Source organism: Lycorma delicatula, chromosome 1, assembly GCF_047948215.1.
Source record: "Lycorma delicatula isolate Av1 chromosome 1, ASM4794821v1, whole genome shotgun sequence".
Taxonomy (NCBI): Eukaryota; Metazoa; Arthropoda; class Insecta; order Hemiptera; family Fulgoridae; genus Lycorma; species Lycorma delicatula.
Window position 1 is genome coordinate 106,148,132 of NC_134455.1, and position 19,010 is coordinate 106,167,141.

Sequence of the window (19,010 nt, forward strand, 5' to 3'; positions counted from 1 at the left end):
GAGTCCTTCTTGCTTTGCCATACCATTCTTTTTATTTGCCCGAGAATGGTGTTGCTGCTGGCTTGGTGGGTAAGAGCATGTTTGTAGGCATGTAGGTTGACTCCCACAACATCTACTGGCTAGCATTTCCCTCATTGATATAAGCATAGCATGTGTTAACAATATATAAATGTATATTTCATGTTGTATGAAATATAATCCACCAAAACACAGTAATTAGATAAGTTAAACTTACAATATTACCTTCCGGAATAACTATTTTATTTTTATTTTAACAAATAATTATTTGCGGAATAACTAGTTTTCACGTTATTCCGCATCTTCAGTTTGTATTAAATTCTGTACATATTATACATCTATGTTATTGAATTATTTTAATTTAAAACAAATTAACATATATATGAACTTCAGAAATATATAAATTTCAGAAAAATTATACCGTAAAGTAATAGTATTACAAATGGTGATGGAAGATTATTTACAATAAACAGGCATTATAAAACAAAAAAATGTTCTCATAAATGGCAAGGAAACTAGGTTATTATGTATTGGAGGAATAGGAAGAAATTTAAAATTAAAAGGAAATTCTCTTCTAGTTATGAATGAATAATTGTAGGAACAATAAAGCAATTCAGGTAGATGATTAATACTTGTAAAAGAAACGTGGAGCTTCATATGAGTCTAAATTACTAAGATTATTTTCAGTAGCATTTTTTTTAATGCAAACACCATTCCCCTGCTGAGATATTGGAATAGAATGTGATAAGTGGAAAATGTAAGTCAGAGAGAGACCATTAATTTGGGTTCAGAAAGAACATTGGTGCATGTGAGGTGATTTTAACTGTAGGATTAATCTTTGAAAATGTACTGAAGAAAAACAAACCCATTATACATCATGAGAAATCTAGGTTTTTTTTATTTGGAGTGAAATAAAATGATTAATTTTTTTTAGAAATTATTTTTTTTATATAGAGAAGGGAGAGTAATAAAAAAAAAGTAGGTAGCTGTGTGATCAGAGTAGAATACCAATAAAGGTAAATTTCAGTGCAAAAAAATTTACTTTATCTCCATTTTTCTTAAACTTGTAATGGGTGTTTCAAAAAGGACACAACCCCTTTTTTTGATGACATGAATTTATTACAAAAATATTAATGTTAATAAAATACTTATACAACAATATTCAAATTATCTTTAATAACTTTACAATAGATGTTCAGAATGATTTCCTGTGATCTAAATGCGGGTTAATACACATTTCGTAACATTTGCAACCACTTTTCATAATGTTTGCTCAGTAATGTTTGAAATTTCACTTAGCCTTCAATTCATTAAGTGTATGAGGATTGTTTTTAAAAACTACACTTTTAATACTCCCAAAGGAAAAAATCTACAGGTGTAAGATTTTGGAAGGGCCAATCCTTTTGATATCAAACGGCCAAAATATTCACGCAACATATCCAGTATTGCATTAGCAGTAAGACGTGTTATCCTGCTGAAACCAACATTCTTGTTCATGTAAATCTAACATAGCAATATACTGTTCAATGAAGTTGTGATAAACCATACCATCTACAGATTTAAAAAAAATAAAGGTCCTGTTACACAACGCTGGGTGGTTGCATACTAAACACCAGTTTTATGTGCTTATAATGGTTGTTCATGATACACATGAGGACTTTCAGTGCTCCATTTTTGGCTGTTAATGTAGCCATACAAGTGAAACCACGCCTTGTTGATGAAATAAACATGATCCAAAATTTCAGTACCGTTGTCATCAAGAGAATGAAACCAATTACAATACTGTAAATGTTTTCCGTGATCTATTTCTTTCAATTCTTGAATACCAATGTGATAAGCATGCAGTTTTAATTTTTTAGTAGTCCTGAAAGCTGCAGATAGTGAAAGCCCAGCCTGTGGAAATAACTGAGCGATTTTCTGAGTGAGTGAATCAAACGTTCTTTCACATCCTCCAGAACTTCTACTGTTAACAGTGATGGTCGACCTGTACTTTTCAGATCATGTATAATCCCAGTCTCAACAAAATTTATTAATCAAACGCGATATTGTTGACTTATTAGGAACCAAACAATTGGCAAATTTTATCTGAAACTCGTCTTTCACTAATTTGTAAGATTTATATGCCCAATAAGTTTCAGTAATAAGCACATATTTATCCTTTGAAAACGACATGGTTAATATAATAAAGACGAATTTATACTGGTATAATACTAGTGCATAAAAAGGACATTTCAACTGTTACAAACTGCTAACCTTGAGTACAGTGTTGCCAACTGACATGTAGAGAGATCATATTTACCTATGTGTGAATTCTACCTTCTTAATCATAGGGTTGCGTTCCTTTTTGAAACACCCTTTACTAAGAAGAGACAATAGAAGGTTGAAAACAAAAACACTGGACCAGAATTACAATCTAAGAAGAAAAGATAAAGATGCTAACTCAAAACAAGGAAAAGTTTATATAACAAAGTAGTTTCAAAATTTTTATTATTGTACAGAACAGTTCGTAATGATTTTGTTACCATAATTTTCATTTGTTGCTGACTGAAAAGTACTTAGGCTTAGTTAAAAAAAAAAAAAAAAAAAAAAAACAATGCTAACTAAATTATAGAATTGATTAGTTTTATTATTATTAAGTATACCAACAAAGAGCTTTTATTTTTTAGGATATGGAAAAACAGTATCACATGTAATAATTGGTCTGAAGACTGCCAAAGGTACAAAACAGTTAAAATTAGATCCAAGTATATATGAATCATTATCCAAAGAAAAAGTTGAACCGGGGGATGTTATCTACATTGAAGCTAATAGTGGAGCAGTAAAACGACAAGGACGTAGTGATACTTTTGCTACAGAGTTTGATCTTGAGGTAAGTTATTTTCTTATGTTGTATAATAAATCTTAATAAAATAAATTTTGTTTATTAGATAAAAAAATATTTTGTACTAAAACATGTTTAAGTCTATTATGTGATTTACTTTAAAAAATAAATAGCATTAATTTCTTCAGAGCCCTTTATGTTAAATAGCATGACTGCTACATTTTTTATCGGGCCCATGAAAAGCTGGAAAATAAATAAATTCACAAGCTCTTATTTGCTTTATTACATTGTAATTATAACATTATTGAATAATGTTTCAATTTAATGAGGATAATCTTGTAACTGACGAATAGAAAGAATTTATATTGCCCTGTAAACCAAAAATCTGAAGACTTGCTAGTTTGCAGGATTTTGTACATATCATTTAACAGAAGTAAAATAATGCTTTAATTTATAGAATTAATATAATAAAATATATAAAAAAAAAGAGATAAACATGTACATGTTATTAATAATTATTATTATTATTATTATGCTACTTAAATATATCTTAAAGACAATCTAAATTGTTAGAGTAATGTGTGTGTGTGTGTTGCATTTAATTACAAAAGTCTGGCACCCATCGTATAACCATGTCTTTCTTATACAAGGGTGGTTTTAAAAGTCTGCTCAAAAATAAAAAGTACTTAATGGCCTTCATCTCCTTTGGTGGTCCCTGCTGGCAGTCCATTGTTTGGATTGTTCCTTGGTTTCAGACGTTTAGTGGTGTATCCATGTTTTGTCTACATTGATAAAATGAGCTTAAAATTCTGTGGGAATCACTGAAAAGCTGCAAACTGCTCATGGAATATCTCACATGATTTCATTTTTGGTCAGCTGTGAGTAATTGTGGCACCCATCTTATGGATAACTTTTTTATATCCAGCATTGACACAGAATGTTATGCACCCTTTCAGTCAACCATCCACAACACTAGAAATTTCATGCACCTTCAATCTTTTATCATCCAACATCATATCGTGAATTTTACCAATCACATCTGGAGTAGTGACCTCAATAAGGCATCTAGAAGGTTGACATCTTTGAAAATTGAAAACTGCTTATGAACTGTTCTAATCAAACGTGTAGATTTACCATAAATTTATAGTTTTACTTTGGTGTCCTGAGGCAATTTTTTCTGCATAAAGTAATGTTTAACAACATTCAAAACTCTCTTGCATCAGAATTAATGACTTTTTGAAACTTTTTGAAGAATTGATTCTTTGTTTCTGAATTTACTAATTTTAGCTTGATATTAATATTGATAATATCTCTTTTAAAACTTAATATTGCTATTAAATTGGAATTTTTCTGTAATAAGTTATACAGTTTTTTAAACTGTATAACTGTTTCTTTGTATGGTTTTCTTTTTAGCTGAAATTACTGTTACACTGCTTTCAAGGCTGTTTTCATTAGTCCAATAAGTTTTCTTTTTTTATGATGTGAATTCTCATGCCTTATTTCAGCAGCGCAAGCATGTTTAAAGTAAGCATTCAGGTGCAGTAAAAATTTGTATTCATAGTTATTGTTTATGCTAAGTTGTATTTAATTTGTAATATGATTCTGTTTTTAGGCCGAAGAGTATGTTCCTCTTCCAAAAGGAGATGTTCATAAGAAAAAGGAGGTAATTCAGGATGTAACTCTGCATGACCTTGATGTTGCTAATGCAAGACCACAGGGTGGTCAGGATATTCTTTCTATGATGGGTCAGCTTATGAAATCCAAGAAAACAGAAATTACTGGTAAATTATTAGTTTTGTATTTTTGGTAGCAAACTTATCAATAAACTGTAGCTTATTGTAAATTAACTTCATAATTATAAAAAAGAAGCTTACTGCAGTAAGTTGATTTGTACTCAGAGTTCCTCCAAGATAGATTAAAAAGCTGATGTAAAACCACTGTTATTATACAGCTGATCCTAAGTTTTACTTCAATCATCTTGCACGTTTTCATTACATTATATTTAAATTCTTTCTTGAGTTGTTGGGAACATTGAGAATACTCTTCATTAATAAAATGTAAAATACATTTTTCCAGAATTTCTTAAAAAATTTGGTTTTTATTATATTACTTTATAATGCTAATAATTTAAATTAAAAATAAGATATTACTAATCTTATAAAAATTGTACACTGTTGTTTAATATCCAACTTGTGTAGTTAATGTTTCAAATAATTGTACTGATTACGTTTTTTGTAAAGTTTTGGAATAAGTGCACTTTTTCACTTTATATATATATATATATATATATATATATATATATATAAAATACATAACTAGTAACTTTGTTCATAGAGTTGGAAATCTGTATGAAATACCCTGGGCATATATGCAATACTTGGCTGCTTAGACTGGTTAATTGATCCATTTTGAAAAATTCAATACTATCTAATACTATTACTACTATTTGGTACTATCTAATATATTAATATTTTTAGAAATAATGAAGATTTTGTTGAACCAGTTCTACAGTGTTTGAATTTATTTTTGCCATTTAAAAAACTAACAAAAAATATAGATATTTTAAGTTTATTGGCATTATAATGTTTAAATTTTGTGTAATATTTAGTAGTTATTAGTGAAACATATTTATGATAAAAAAATAAATCTTGAAAATGTTTTACTTGAATTTTTCATTTTTGTGAAATTTGAACTGCTAGAACTTAGTTTGAAGAACAAATCATTGGAGATTTTCTTAAAATATTAGATGTATTTTTTCTTTGAGGTAATGTACCATTTATTTGGTTACCTTTTTATATTAGCTTATCACAGTTTCTTTATGTAGTCCTAGCAAATGTGCTAGGTTTCTTGCCTTGAAAATGTTTATAGATACAGGTCTGCAAATATGGAAATAGTTTCACCAAAAACAGTGTTTTATTATTTTAATAATAGTTTATTAAGATGTTTTATACTTGTCTTTGCAATAGAGATTTAATTCCTTCTACCAGCTGTTAATTTAGTATATTTTATTTATCTGATTGTATCTCTTTCTTCCTCATTTTATATAATTTTACTTATCATGTTATTTTAATATATTATTCTCTACATAAACTAATAAAATTACAAAAAATTACTTTTTAATATACTTCAAATTCATATTCATGAGAGGGTTATCCAGAAAGTAAGTTCCAAAGGACTATTAAAAAAGATTAAGAACACACTCGCATAAAATTTTTTATTACTCTTTGAAGTTCAAACCTTGGTGTATTTTTCCTTCTATTGTTGAGGCACTTATAATGGGGCACCAGATGATGTATCCCTTCATCAAAGAATGATGCTGCCTGTGACAGAATGATGCTGTCTGTGACGTAAGCCAGATATTAACAACGTGTTTGACTTTGTCATCATCTTAGAGCTGTCAGCCAGCAAGAAAGTTATTAAGACACAGGAATAGAGCTGTGTGCAGGAAGGTCTGAGCTGTATCGGAATGATCAAACTGTTACCCCATCAAAAGATTGTAGAAAAACATGGCATTACGGCAACAGCATATGGTGAGCAGTCATAAATCAGCACAATTACCCATTGAATTTTCTCTATAAAGATTGCATATTTGCACATCTTGACAGTCTGTTTAATATTCCTTGCGTTAAAGAAACTTATCACACCAAATTTCACCCCGGAGGATGTTTAGATTTTTTTAAACATTATATACACACATTGAGAAGTGAACAGACTAGACAACTGAGTAAGAATAGCAATACTCCCTTCATAACATTACAGGCAACTCAATTTATATGTGTAAAATCACAGTCATAGCACTGTAGCAGCAATATTTAACAGAACTTACTTTCTGGATATATCTTGTTTATACAGTATCTCCAAGAAGTCCCTATAACCCTATACAAGAGTACACTGTGGATTTTGTATGTATTTTGAATATTTCTTATTTACATTTGTACTTACAAATTATATATCTAGTGATTCCTCTGTGTGCACCGTTGGACTGAATGCACTATGCTATTGTTGATATATTGCCAGACATTTCCAGACTTATGGTTTGAAAGGTTTCTTCCAGTGTTACACAATTCTTCATTTGTAGTATAATTAATGTTACATTGGTCTTCATTTCTCAAATGAAGACCTAAATGTTAAATGTGGTAAAGTTGGGATGTTGACATGGTCTTATTGCAACTTAATTGGTGATGCTTGTGAACCATGATTAATTCAGTGACCTGAAAATTATTCATTTACAAAGTTATGCACTTGAAGAGCAAAATAAATTGGGATGACGTCTTGCTGTATCCAGACATTTTCCATCAACCTTTCTTTTGTAGTTGAGGTATTAACCATCTTTCTAACATTTACAAATAAGAATCATCATTCAATTATTTTTTTTTTTTTAAATGTGGTCTGAACAATTATCATCCTATTTTGGAATGCATTTTTCAGTGTGGTATTTAGCTTCTTCAGCGATTCTGTTTTTATTTCTTCAGTGATGGCAAAAGTCATCCTTTCATGGTTCTTTTCAGCTTGAGGATAAGGAAGAAGTCAGAGGTGGATGTGGCTGGCGAATATGGAGGTTGAGGCATCATAATGGTATTTGTTTTGGCCAAAAATTGATGAACAAGCAGTGAACGGTGAGCACGTGCATTGTCGTGGTATAATTGCCATGAATTGTTTCACCACAAATCTAGGAATTTTCTTCAGATTGCTTCACACAAACAGCATAGAACTTACAGGTAGTACTCCTTATTGACCGTATGATCTGGTAACAAGAACTCATGGTACACTAAGCTGTTGAAATTGAAGAACACCACACAGATCAGATTCTTCACATTCGATCAAACTTGACGAGCTTTTTTTTTGTCTTGGCTCTTCAGGAAGCTTCCATAGGAGCAATTGGGTGGGTCTTACTTTTGATATTATACCCATACATCCATGTTTCATCACCAGTTATGACTTGTTTGAGCAGTTCTGGATCATCGTTCACTTCATTCAGCAACTCTTGAGCAATGTTCATTTGACATTGAATTTTTCAAAATTCAACACTTTGTTGCCTCAAATTTCAGGTCCAAAACATCCAAAAAAATTGCTCAGCATAAGCCAAATGATATGCCAACATATTAGCAACCTCTCTGATAATGATTTAACGATTGTCCATAATCATTTTCTTCACTTTTTCGATGTTGTCATTGGTGTTTGATATGCTGGGAAGTCCGGACGCGTATCATCTTTAATGTCTTTACAGCCCTCTTGGAAATATTTGTTCCAATTGTTAACACTTGTTTTGTTCATAGAAGAATCACTAAATGCAACATTCAACAATTCCAATGCAGTGCTGCACTTCATTTCATTCTTTAATAAAAATTTAATGTAAATTCTTTGTCCATTTTAGCACAGACCATATGAAAACACATAGCTTTTCCGAAAGCCAACAATAAATTAATATTCAATATGGCTACCAGTGTAAATATACATAGGGACAATTGTACCAACAGAAAAAAAAAATTGTTGCAATTGGACTTGTACAGTATGGAAAATTTAAAAAGTTCCTGTATTTTTTAATCAGATCGTGTGTGTGTGTGTGTGTGTGTGTGTGTTCTTATAAGAAGTATTTCAAGAATTCAGGGGATGATCCCCCTCATCAAAATAAAGAAAAAACTTTACATCAACATATATGGTTTTATGGAAATGCTTAGTTTATTACCGGCTACCTGCCATTTTGTCATTATTAACTTAAAAAGTTTATTTCTCAGAAATAGTTCATTGTGTCGAACACAAAATTTTAGCTCTGCTAGAGTACCTAGTACTTACTTAAATAACCGATCTCTCAGTCCATTTCAAAATCTTGTCCATGTAAACTTTTTAATTGTTAATTAAACCTATTTGATTTGCTACTACCCTTTGATTTGCTATTACTGGTTTACTTGAATGTTATTATAAAAAATATTAAATGGGTTATGAAAAAGAAAATGTTGCTTTATTTATTCAATCTTATGAGGGTGAATCAAATATAAACTGTGATTTTTTTTTTTTTTTTTAATTTATTGATTTCCCCTTCAAGCGATTCTTTCAAGAGAGCAAACAAAAAATAGTCACAGGGGGACAAATCTGAACTATAGGGAGTGAGGTCATTTCTCACTGCTTTTTTCCAATTTATCCCTTGTCAAAATTGCAGTGTGTGGCTTGGTGTTGAATTTGAGAAGGATGACATCTCTGATTGGCATAGCCTGCATCTTTTGTTTCGATAGGTGGCTTCTTTTTTTTTGCTACACATTTTTTTTTTGTAAGCCACATTCACAGTTTGTTGATTGTGGAGAAAATCAAAGAGTACAACTTTCCTTGAGTCAAAAAAATTGTAAGAAATTTTCCAGCTGATAGACTGATTTTGGCCTTTACTGAGCAGCTCTCATTTTTCCTTCGCCACTCCTCGCCATTTTTGACTCCAGAATGTAATGATGGACCCATGTCCCATCATATGTGACATTGCGCCTCAAAAAGTTGTTCCTTTGCCAAAATCAATTCAGAAGTCTCACAGATCTCTAACCTGATCCATTTTTGATTTTTGGCCAACAACCTCAGAACCCATCGAGCACTAATTTTTCTAAAGCCAAGATGATCAGTTATAATGGATTGAGCACTCCTACAGCTAATACCCACTCTGACATGATTTCTTCAACAATGAATTGGCGATCACCTTTGATAAGCTCCCAAACGGCACGGATGTTGTCAGCTATGAGACTTGACCTTGGCCATTTCTCACCCACTCTTAAATTGTCTGGCCTATTTATGCACTTGGTTGTTGTTTGGGGACCCAAACTACACTGTAAACAAGTTAAAATTTCTGCAGGTTTAACATCTTCATTAGTAAAAAATTTTGTGACTATATGTTGTGTAACAGACAACAGAACCTCGTGCTCACTCATGGCTGTACTGACGACAACAGAGCGGGGTACTAATCAAGCTGCTTCCCCCTCTAGCACACTGAACATTAATCCCCCACTCTGCCATCCTTTCTTTTTCTGTTTAGCCTCTGGGAATTACCAGGTATTACTTCAGAGGATGAATGAGGATATGTATGAGTGTAAATGAAGTATAGTCTTGTACAATCGAATTTCTCAGTTCTACCATTCCTGAGATGTGTGGTTAATTGAAACCCAACTACCAAAGAACACCGGTATCTACGATCTAGTACTCAAATCCGTATAAAATAACTGTCTTTACTAGGACTTGAACGCTGAAACTCTCAACTTCAAAATCAGCTGATTTGGGAAGACGCGTTCACCACTAGGCCAACCTGGTGAGTTAATCCACTCTGCCAACCAGCTCAGAACTGCTTGCTGCATAGAATAGCAAAATTACCATTTTAAATTTGATTCACCCTTGTAAATAACAAAGTTATAGCAAAAATTTTTGAAGTGATTCACTCTTGATAAGAAAACCAATTTTCATTTTCTCCCAACTAGAATGAAATTGTGAAAATATTTTAATAGTAAAAAATATATTAATACTGAAAAATAAGTTGCATTAAAATGCATATTGTAATTAATAAGTCATTGTTATAAATATAAATAAAAACTAATACCCAATTGGTCTTTTGCTGTTGACCAAATGAATATGTTGATCTGTGCTATACGATTAAATTAATTATTTATTTTACGATCATCTTATTCACCATGGCAGGTAATGTGAATCATATTTATACTCTCTTAAAAATGGCTGATATTCATTTAACGTACAGCCTCACACATTGCTACACTCTTGAGGCAAGTCGGTTGTATCAGGAATATTTTCCCAGCTGAATGTTCTTACCTTCTCACAGAATATTTTCACCCCACCAGTGACACAGGAAGCTTAATGAAAAACGGTAAATCAGGATCACCTGTATTCAAGGAGGGTATGTTCAATGAAATATCTTACCATCCCAAAAAAAATACTAGAGAGCTGGCCTTGGAGTTCAGTGTTAGTAATACAGCAGTTTGGAAGGTATGGTATGAGTAGAAACTCTACACCTATCACTATCAGCAAGTATAACCTATTTTACCTCACAATTACACACACTGTATTCTGGTTTATCTTAAAATGTACTAATCCAAATTTTTTGAATATTTTTACCAATGAAGCAAAATTTTCAAGATCGGCCATTTTTAACACCCACAGCATGCACATGTGGCCAATTGAAAACCTTCATCATTTCAGAGAATTGCCATCAATGTCAATTTTCTGTAAACACATGGACTACATGGGCTGGCAATAAGTGGGTGACCATTTATTGTCTGTTTTTTACCTGAAATGCTCAATGGGGAAAAATATTTACATCTCTTGATGGCTGATCTTCCACATTTACTCAGAGATTTACCACTAAACACAAAATGAAATGACAAAATGTGGTTCATGCTGGATGGATGGATTCATTTTTTTTTAGGTGAGATCACCTAAATGAATCATATCCAAACAGACAGATGGATTGGTTGAAGAGGCCCAGTAGCATGGCATGCAAGATCTCCTGATCTCAATCCTCTTGACTTTTTCTTAAAGGGCTATTTAAATACACTTGTATACAATACTCCTGCAGATGTCATAATAGTACTGCACACAAGAATTCTAAATGGGATTGAGAGGATTGGTCAGTCCAGCGAGAGGATGCCAGGTCCCTAGCATCTTTGGAAGGGTCTGGTAGTCAATGAAAAACTGCTTGGATTTTGAATGAGAGCTGCCATTTTAAACAACTACTGTAGTTTCTTCTATTAGTGTTTTATTGTTTGATATAATAATTTATTGTTAAATAAAATTGAAAAAAAAAAATTTAATTGAAAAAATTGTGTTGTTTAACAACCAATGTCTGCTCATTAAACAAAAAATGTGTAATGCAAATTATTTTTTAATATTAATATTATTTATTATTATAATACTATTATCTATATACATAAAAATTAATGTATGTTTGTCCTATATGTGTTCCCATACCATTCATCTGATTGCAGTGAAACTTTGGTGAGTTGTGCGCATGCTCGCGAAGTTTTCTGAATTAATTTGGACCAAAGCTGCTGGGTCGAGATATTTTGAAAAATTGTATTTATGGACAGATGTGGCTCATATTCAGATTATATTTTAGATACATAAAAAAAAGTTTTTGCAAAAACTATACCTGCTAAGTGGCACTGGTGTTGACATATTTACAAAACAAATAAGCAAATATGCAAATAGGGATTTTCTTCTTCTATATTTATGTATATGGCAATGTTCATATCTGTGTCTGCTGTAGACTAAAGAGCTACTGGACTGATTTGTGTGCAGGTTTTTGCAAAATGGTCTGTGTTGTCCGGATAAGGCTGAAAGCTATTGAAATTCTCGATCTGACAAGTAGACAGAAAGTTGGGGTATTTTAAACAGACTACTTTGTTTAGTGAGTAGTTTGAATTAAATCCAATAGGTAGTGCTGTTGTTTTGTCAGTTGGATTTATTTACATTCTGAGTTTTATAATGTGAAAGATTAATTTTTGTGAAGTGTTGTAATGTTCAGTTTTTTGTTTTATCAAACTTTCAATTTTGTTCATTTAATCTATACACATACTCAAATGTAGCAGTAGCGAAGCATTTCCGGGTCTGTTAGTAATATATTAATTACAATATTATTATAATATTTTAATGATTTCAATGATATTTTATTGTAATATTTTCAGTGTTATTAAATTATTATAATTTTTTTACAAGAAAATACTAATAAAGTTATCCAGTTGAGATTGTGCCGAGTTATTTAATTTTATTCGAGATGAGAAGAAAGCTGGTTTTTTTAATCTGGAGTGACTCAATTCAAGAATTTTTGCCATAACTTTGTTATTTATGAACAGTTTGAATAAATAAGCTCTCTTTTTTTTTGTCATAAAACACTTAATTTTTTGTAATAACATAATATTTAAATAAACCAGCAGTTGCAAAGATATTAACAACTGAAAAGTTTACTTGGCCGCCACTTTTAAATGAATTAAACGATAAGATTCATTATTTTTATATAAGTAAACCTGTATGTACTATAGTGGAATATGAAATTTCAGCTTGATAAGATTAACTATTTCTGAGAAATACATTTTTTTGCTAAAATTACAAAATGACAGAAAGCCGGTAAACTAAGCGTTTTCATATAAACATACACATGCATATGTTGATATAAAGTTTTTTTCTTTATTTCAATGTAGGGACCATCTCCTGAAAATTTTTGAAACTGTTTTTATACACACATGTTTATAAAAAGTATATATATATATATATATATATATATATATATATATATATATATATAAAAATATATAATTTTTTTTGTAGTGTGTTATGTTGTAAAACAAGATAGTTTTTTATGTACCTTCATGTTTAGGTAAACCTTGAAGATTTACCTTACCATTTTTCTCTGTTTCTAATTTAGTTAAAAATAATTTAGTTATTTTTTGTTATTAATTGATGTGGGTAGGTTCATTAAGCAATATTATGCATTGTTTGCTACACAAAAAACTTGTGTTTAGATGTTTATTTGTCTTTTCTCTCTAGATAAATTGCGTAAAGAAATTAATAAAGTTGTAAATAAGTACATTGATGAAGGTATAGCTGAATTGGTACCAGGTGTGCTATTTATAGATGAGGTACACATGTTAGATATAGAAACTTTTACTTATCTTCACAGAGCACTTGAAAGTGCTATTGCACCAATTGTTATCTTTGCTACAAATAGAGGACATTGTCTGGTGAGGTATGAATCTTTTATTTTTAACTAGTTATTTATTTAGAAGTCAGTGTTAATAGTGATAGGAAAATATCATGTTCTCATGAAAGATTTAAACACTTAAGAAAAAATACTGGAACCAATCCAGGTTCAGTTTTTAATTTCATGTTACCATTAGCTTTGTATTTTTTCCTAGAGAACTCATAAAATATTGCAGTATGCATTATATACAACTAGAGCAGGTTAAAAATAGTGTACTACAGAATATTTATTTAATCAGTTGAATTTTGGTGACTGAACTTACCACTATACAAGTCTGTTGTAGAGAGCTTTGGCACATAATAAAGTAGAGATAGATTTAAAATTACACAGCATTATTTTACAAATTGGTTTAGGATATTAATATAGGTTGTGGATATTGAAACATTTTGCCCTGATTTCTGCTAAGAAGCTAAAAATCAAGCTGTACTGAAATTCTTGATACTCAGATTAAGGAACAAATTTGGTGGCTTTATAAGTTTTTATCCAAAAAATTTAGTAAGCAATTCCATGAATTATGTAGTAGTTTCAGAGGAAATTGTTTCAAAACCAGTAAAAAGAAAAAGAAACACTCTTAGGTTTCCATAAATTAACTTTGGGGTCAATCCATTTCAAGCATCCCAAAAAAAAAGTTGGCTGCTTGACAAATTCAAAAAAAAATAAATTTACCCACTTGTTTCCCACATGTTTCAGGACCTTAAAACTACTTCTTTTTTTAATTTTTAATTTAAGCAGTTTACCTGTGGCGGCCATTTTTGTTATGGTGCACACGCCTATTTTTGTGATTGTTAGGGTTTACGGAAAAAGTCATAACTAAAACACTATTGGTCCTGGAAGGATGAAATAAAAATCAATTTATATTCATATTTTCTCTAGATAAAAGACTGGTCCAGTGATTTTTTTACCTCTCTTTTCTGTCTATGAGAAAATTACCAATAAAGTTGAACATGAAAAACTGTGAAATTTCACTTTGATCATTTTTTTCAAGAAGTAGGGATGGCATACACAGTATGAATTATTTTTTTTTATATCTAGTTATATGTTAGTAGTTTTACCATAAATAATATTAATGGTGATAAACTTACCCCTAAATTTTTATGAATTTTTAAAAATTATTTTTTTTTTTAATTCCAATTTTGGCTTCAAATAACTCTGATGGGTTTGATGATAAAAATCTCAAATTTTCACAACTTACAGCGCCTATTACTATTGTAGATGTTTATGGCAAATAAAAAATTTCTTGTGTATTGTATTAATAAAACAGTTATAACCTCTCAAAAGTCATGAAAAACCTGTTAAAAGCGATATCATTTTGACTCACTAAATAATTGCTCCAAGGGGCTTTTTCTTATCTTCTTTTCACTTTACATTTTTTATATTTAGCCCTTCTGTTTTGAAGTTGACGTTTTCAATATTTTTAAAATAGTTTCGTAATTTAATAATAACTTAACCAATACCAGTAACATAATACAATTTTGATTCAAAAATGTTTGTAAAATTTACCCAAACTAAGATTTCAATGAGTAGCCTACTTCTTTTTTCAAGAATTTATTTTTATATTAGTATATTTTTGTAAACACTTCATATTAGTGTGAAGAAGATTGAGCTGGATTTTCATCTTCAGAAACTTTTGAGTTAAAACACAATTCAAGATTCTTTTTTTAATTTTTCTGATACCTTATTTATTTTAAATTTTAATTCTGATGGCCTTTAAACCATGCTTAATTTTTTTTAATTTTGAGGTAGGTTATACACCTAAGATGCTACAAGCAGCATCCAGTTATTCAATATTGTAATGTGGGGCAATGTATTGCTCTTGGTCTTTGCATTCATATAGTTCTTTGTTCTACTGAGAAAAAATACTTTTGAAACAGTTAACACAAAGAGACTTTCCAGGAATTAAATTTAAATTTGGAAAAATGTGTTTTATAAGAGCTTGCTCTAATGTTATTTGTCTTAAGTTTTTCCTAACTGTTTTTTTTATGAGTTCTCAAAGGTCACAACAGAACTGCCCATACAGGTGACTGAATTTTGACAAAAACCTTTCTTCATGATATTTACAAACACTAGTGCCATCTGAATTAAACGTAAAACAATAAGTTGTTGGTTTTCATCATTAATTCACAAATTTTAATGAGTTCTTTTGGCACTGTACTATACACTGTTTTTTGACACTTCATTCACATAAATTCCTATAGAACATTGTTCTTCCATTGTTTTATGTGAAATTACTTGAAAATAATATAAAAATTTTAACCGATTTTAAAATTTGCAAATATAATATTACTTAGTAAAACTTATTTATTTAATAAATACTTCCAAACACAAGATGAAATTTGAAAAAAGTCTAGAAAGATGTGAACAGGTTACTGTCTAATGTCAGACTGACCTGTCTGTAACTACAAAGCCAAATAATGCAACTAGCATAAATGAACATGTTGCAACATGAATTTTCCTGACTAGTGGAAATGACTTATCCTGTTGTAACATGAACATGCAGTTGAATGGTTCAAACAGATCTATTTCAACTGTAATAATATGTATAAAGATATTATAGTGCCAAGAAGACAAGAAATGAAGTAACAAAGGGTACAATAAAAAAACTGCTAATTTTCCATATCTAAAAAGAAGATTTGTTAGTGTAAATCAAGAGTCACAACAATGTAGCTGTCAAATGTGTTGGAACAATCACTCTACTCACAAGATCTGACCCCATATGGCTTTTTCTTTGTCTTTTTAACATTTCCAACTTTTTATTTATTAGAATCACAATACTTCATATTTATTACAAGTTACTGAACACAATTTATCTACAATAAGGACATGAAAAAAATTGACAGTACACATTTATACAAACTAAAATAAATAATAACTAACTTGACATGGTTACTAAATAAATATGACATTGAATGGATAACAGTATGAGATGATTGAAATTATTGTAGTCGTAGCATAATATAAATTAATCTATACATTATTAAGGTCGAAACCTGTTTATGTATAAACTCACCTTTAGCTATAACCATAAAGAGGACCAGCAATAAACAGATTAGATTGGTTGTTAAAATCCTGGACAAGATCTAGGGAAGGTGGAAATTTAGTAGGTTCTTTTTGACTCTCTGATCCACTGACTGGAAGATGCTCAAGGAAGTTCTTAGTTTTTATCATTAAACATGAACTTGAAGCATCTGTATCACAGTGATGCACTCAATTGGTTTGTTGTCAGCAACTAGAAACTAATCACATCAAACTTGTCAGCAAAACACATCATACTAAACATCTGTGGAACCTACATTTTTTGATGGTGAAATTCTCTTATTGGGAAGATTTAGGCATTCAACATAGACTCAGTATTGGGTAGGCTGAACCAGATTTTGGAGTGCACGCATTATAACTTTGTGCCCAAAGTGCCTTAGGGTTTTTTTCTGCACCCATTCTTAATAATAATAAATATTAAGAATAGATAGATATTTATTTTAATTTATATAGAACCTGGTATATTAAGTGCATGTGCACAAGATAAAAAAAAATCCCTTTCGGCATGCCGGAAGGCGGAGGTAGATTTTACCGGTGCTAAATAGGGAATAAAAAAGATTTTCACCTTAAAAGTTATGAAAAACTTCAAATTTACTTATTGCAACAATGGTTACATGTGAAAATATTTCACATGTTTAACATATAACAAGCCCTGTCTTACAATTCCAGCAACATTTTGGTCATCCCTTGTTGTAAGGGTTGGTCGTAGAAAAGATTGCTTTAGGTAATGTTTAGAGGACTAACAACAACTTTAAACCGATTCGATACTGTGCCTATTAAGGAAGGTATGATTTTTTTTGTCTTTGAAACCTCATTTTTTCCACCCCTGGGCCAATGGTTGGTGATATCAAAAAACTTTACTTAGATAAGTTGTAGTCCCTTATCGAAAAAATAGTAGGAACTTTAAAAAAATTCAATATATTACTTAATAGGAAAGTTATAGCAGTATTTTGTTTTTTCGAAAAAGCCCTACCCATTACCACCCCCATAGTCCAATTTTGCCCATTAACGAACTCGACCAAGATTTTGAGTCATTATATTTTATATAAATTTGAAAGTGATTGGCAGAAAATTACAGCAGTTGTCATGTCTACAAGAAAGTGAAATATATTTCTGGAAGGATTGATTTTAGAAAAATATATAAATGTATATATAAACTTTTGAAGTGACGGTGGTTTTGGGGTCTGCGGGATGTGAAACGCAAAGACATGTCAAAATTTTCTGGAAGTTGAATCATGGTATCCATTACAATAGGTAGCTTTCTTATAAAATCTACGTAAAAGTTACTCAAATGCTTGGCATCATGATCTCTTGTTTTTTACATAACCTGAAGATCAGATTTAGTTGCTGAACTCGCTATTTTGTAAAATCTTAAATATTGTTGGGTATATCCATATTAGGTTTATAAATAATTCTTAGGATTTGATAGTATTGTCATTATGCTGTTCATTTTTATTGTCTTTTTTTAATAACTGATCTCAAAAAAATTCTATAATATATTAGATGATGGCGGTTAAGGAGTATTTCGATTTTCTTAAGAATTTAGAATATTGCATTTATCATTATGGTGTTCTATGTCTGATGATATTAAATGACTTGAAATTTCCCTTGGCCTGTAAGTATTACCATTAAAAGTAATTGGTCATTTTTTTCAATAGAGGAACAGAAGATATATTGTCACCACATGGTGTCCCACTTGATCTCTTGGATAGGTTGCTTATAATAAGAACACTTCAGTATTCTCGAGCAGAAATGGAGCAGATCCTTAAACTGAGAGCTCAGACAGAAGGTTTGAGTATAGATTTTGATGCACTAACTGCACTGGGAGAAGTAGGCAGTAAAACAACTTTGAGGTAAAAATAATCTTTATTGCATTTTTAATTAATTAATATGCATGATAGAATGAGATTTATACTTTAATAAAAAATTAACATTTATACTTTAGAAAAATAAATAATTTATTGTTTACTTAGTATTATAGAAAAAGTGGAAAACCCATTAACACAAAATGACTGGGACCAGTTACTTTTCTGTAAGAAATAGAGTGCAGAAATATTGTGTGTATTTAAATATATATATATATATATATATATAGTTAGTTATTTGAGGGTGCTATAAAGCTAGAGTGTAGAAGGATAAGGGTGTTCAAATAACTGTACCTAAATGCACCTTCCAGTATTATGCCGCTGGATCATTATTGTCTTTCAATAAATGCCTTGTTATTACGATCAGTTATATTTTTATTATATGTAATTTATAATAGATTTAGATACATTTTGTTTATTTTAATATTGTATTATTAGTAACTAACTTATTTCACTTTGTTGAGATGAATTATGATATAATACATTATTTATATTTTAAGAAATATTATATTAAGTATTTTATTTAGATTCACATTTA

General features: G+C 30.5%; 1 protein-coding gene across 1 annotated transcript in view; it reads left to right on the top strand.

Annotated features, from left to right (window-relative positions):
- The window catches only part of pont (RuvB-like helicase pontin), a 45,341-nt gene that overhangs the window by 16,485 nt on the left and 9,846 nt on the right, over positions 1 to 19,010 (top strand). Inside the window, exons 4-7 of the mRNA XM_075358763.1 lie at positions 2,685 to 2,887; positions 4,452 to 4,620; positions 13,361 to 13,559; positions 18,266 to 18,460. Of these exons, the coding sequence (XP_075214878.1) occupies positions 2,685 to 2,887; positions 4,452 to 4,620; positions 13,361 to 13,559; positions 18,266 to 18,460 (766 nt within the window). The remainder of the gene's footprint in view (positions 1 to 2,684; positions 2,888 to 4,451; positions 4,621 to 13,360; positions 13,560 to 18,265; positions 18,461 to 19,010) is intronic.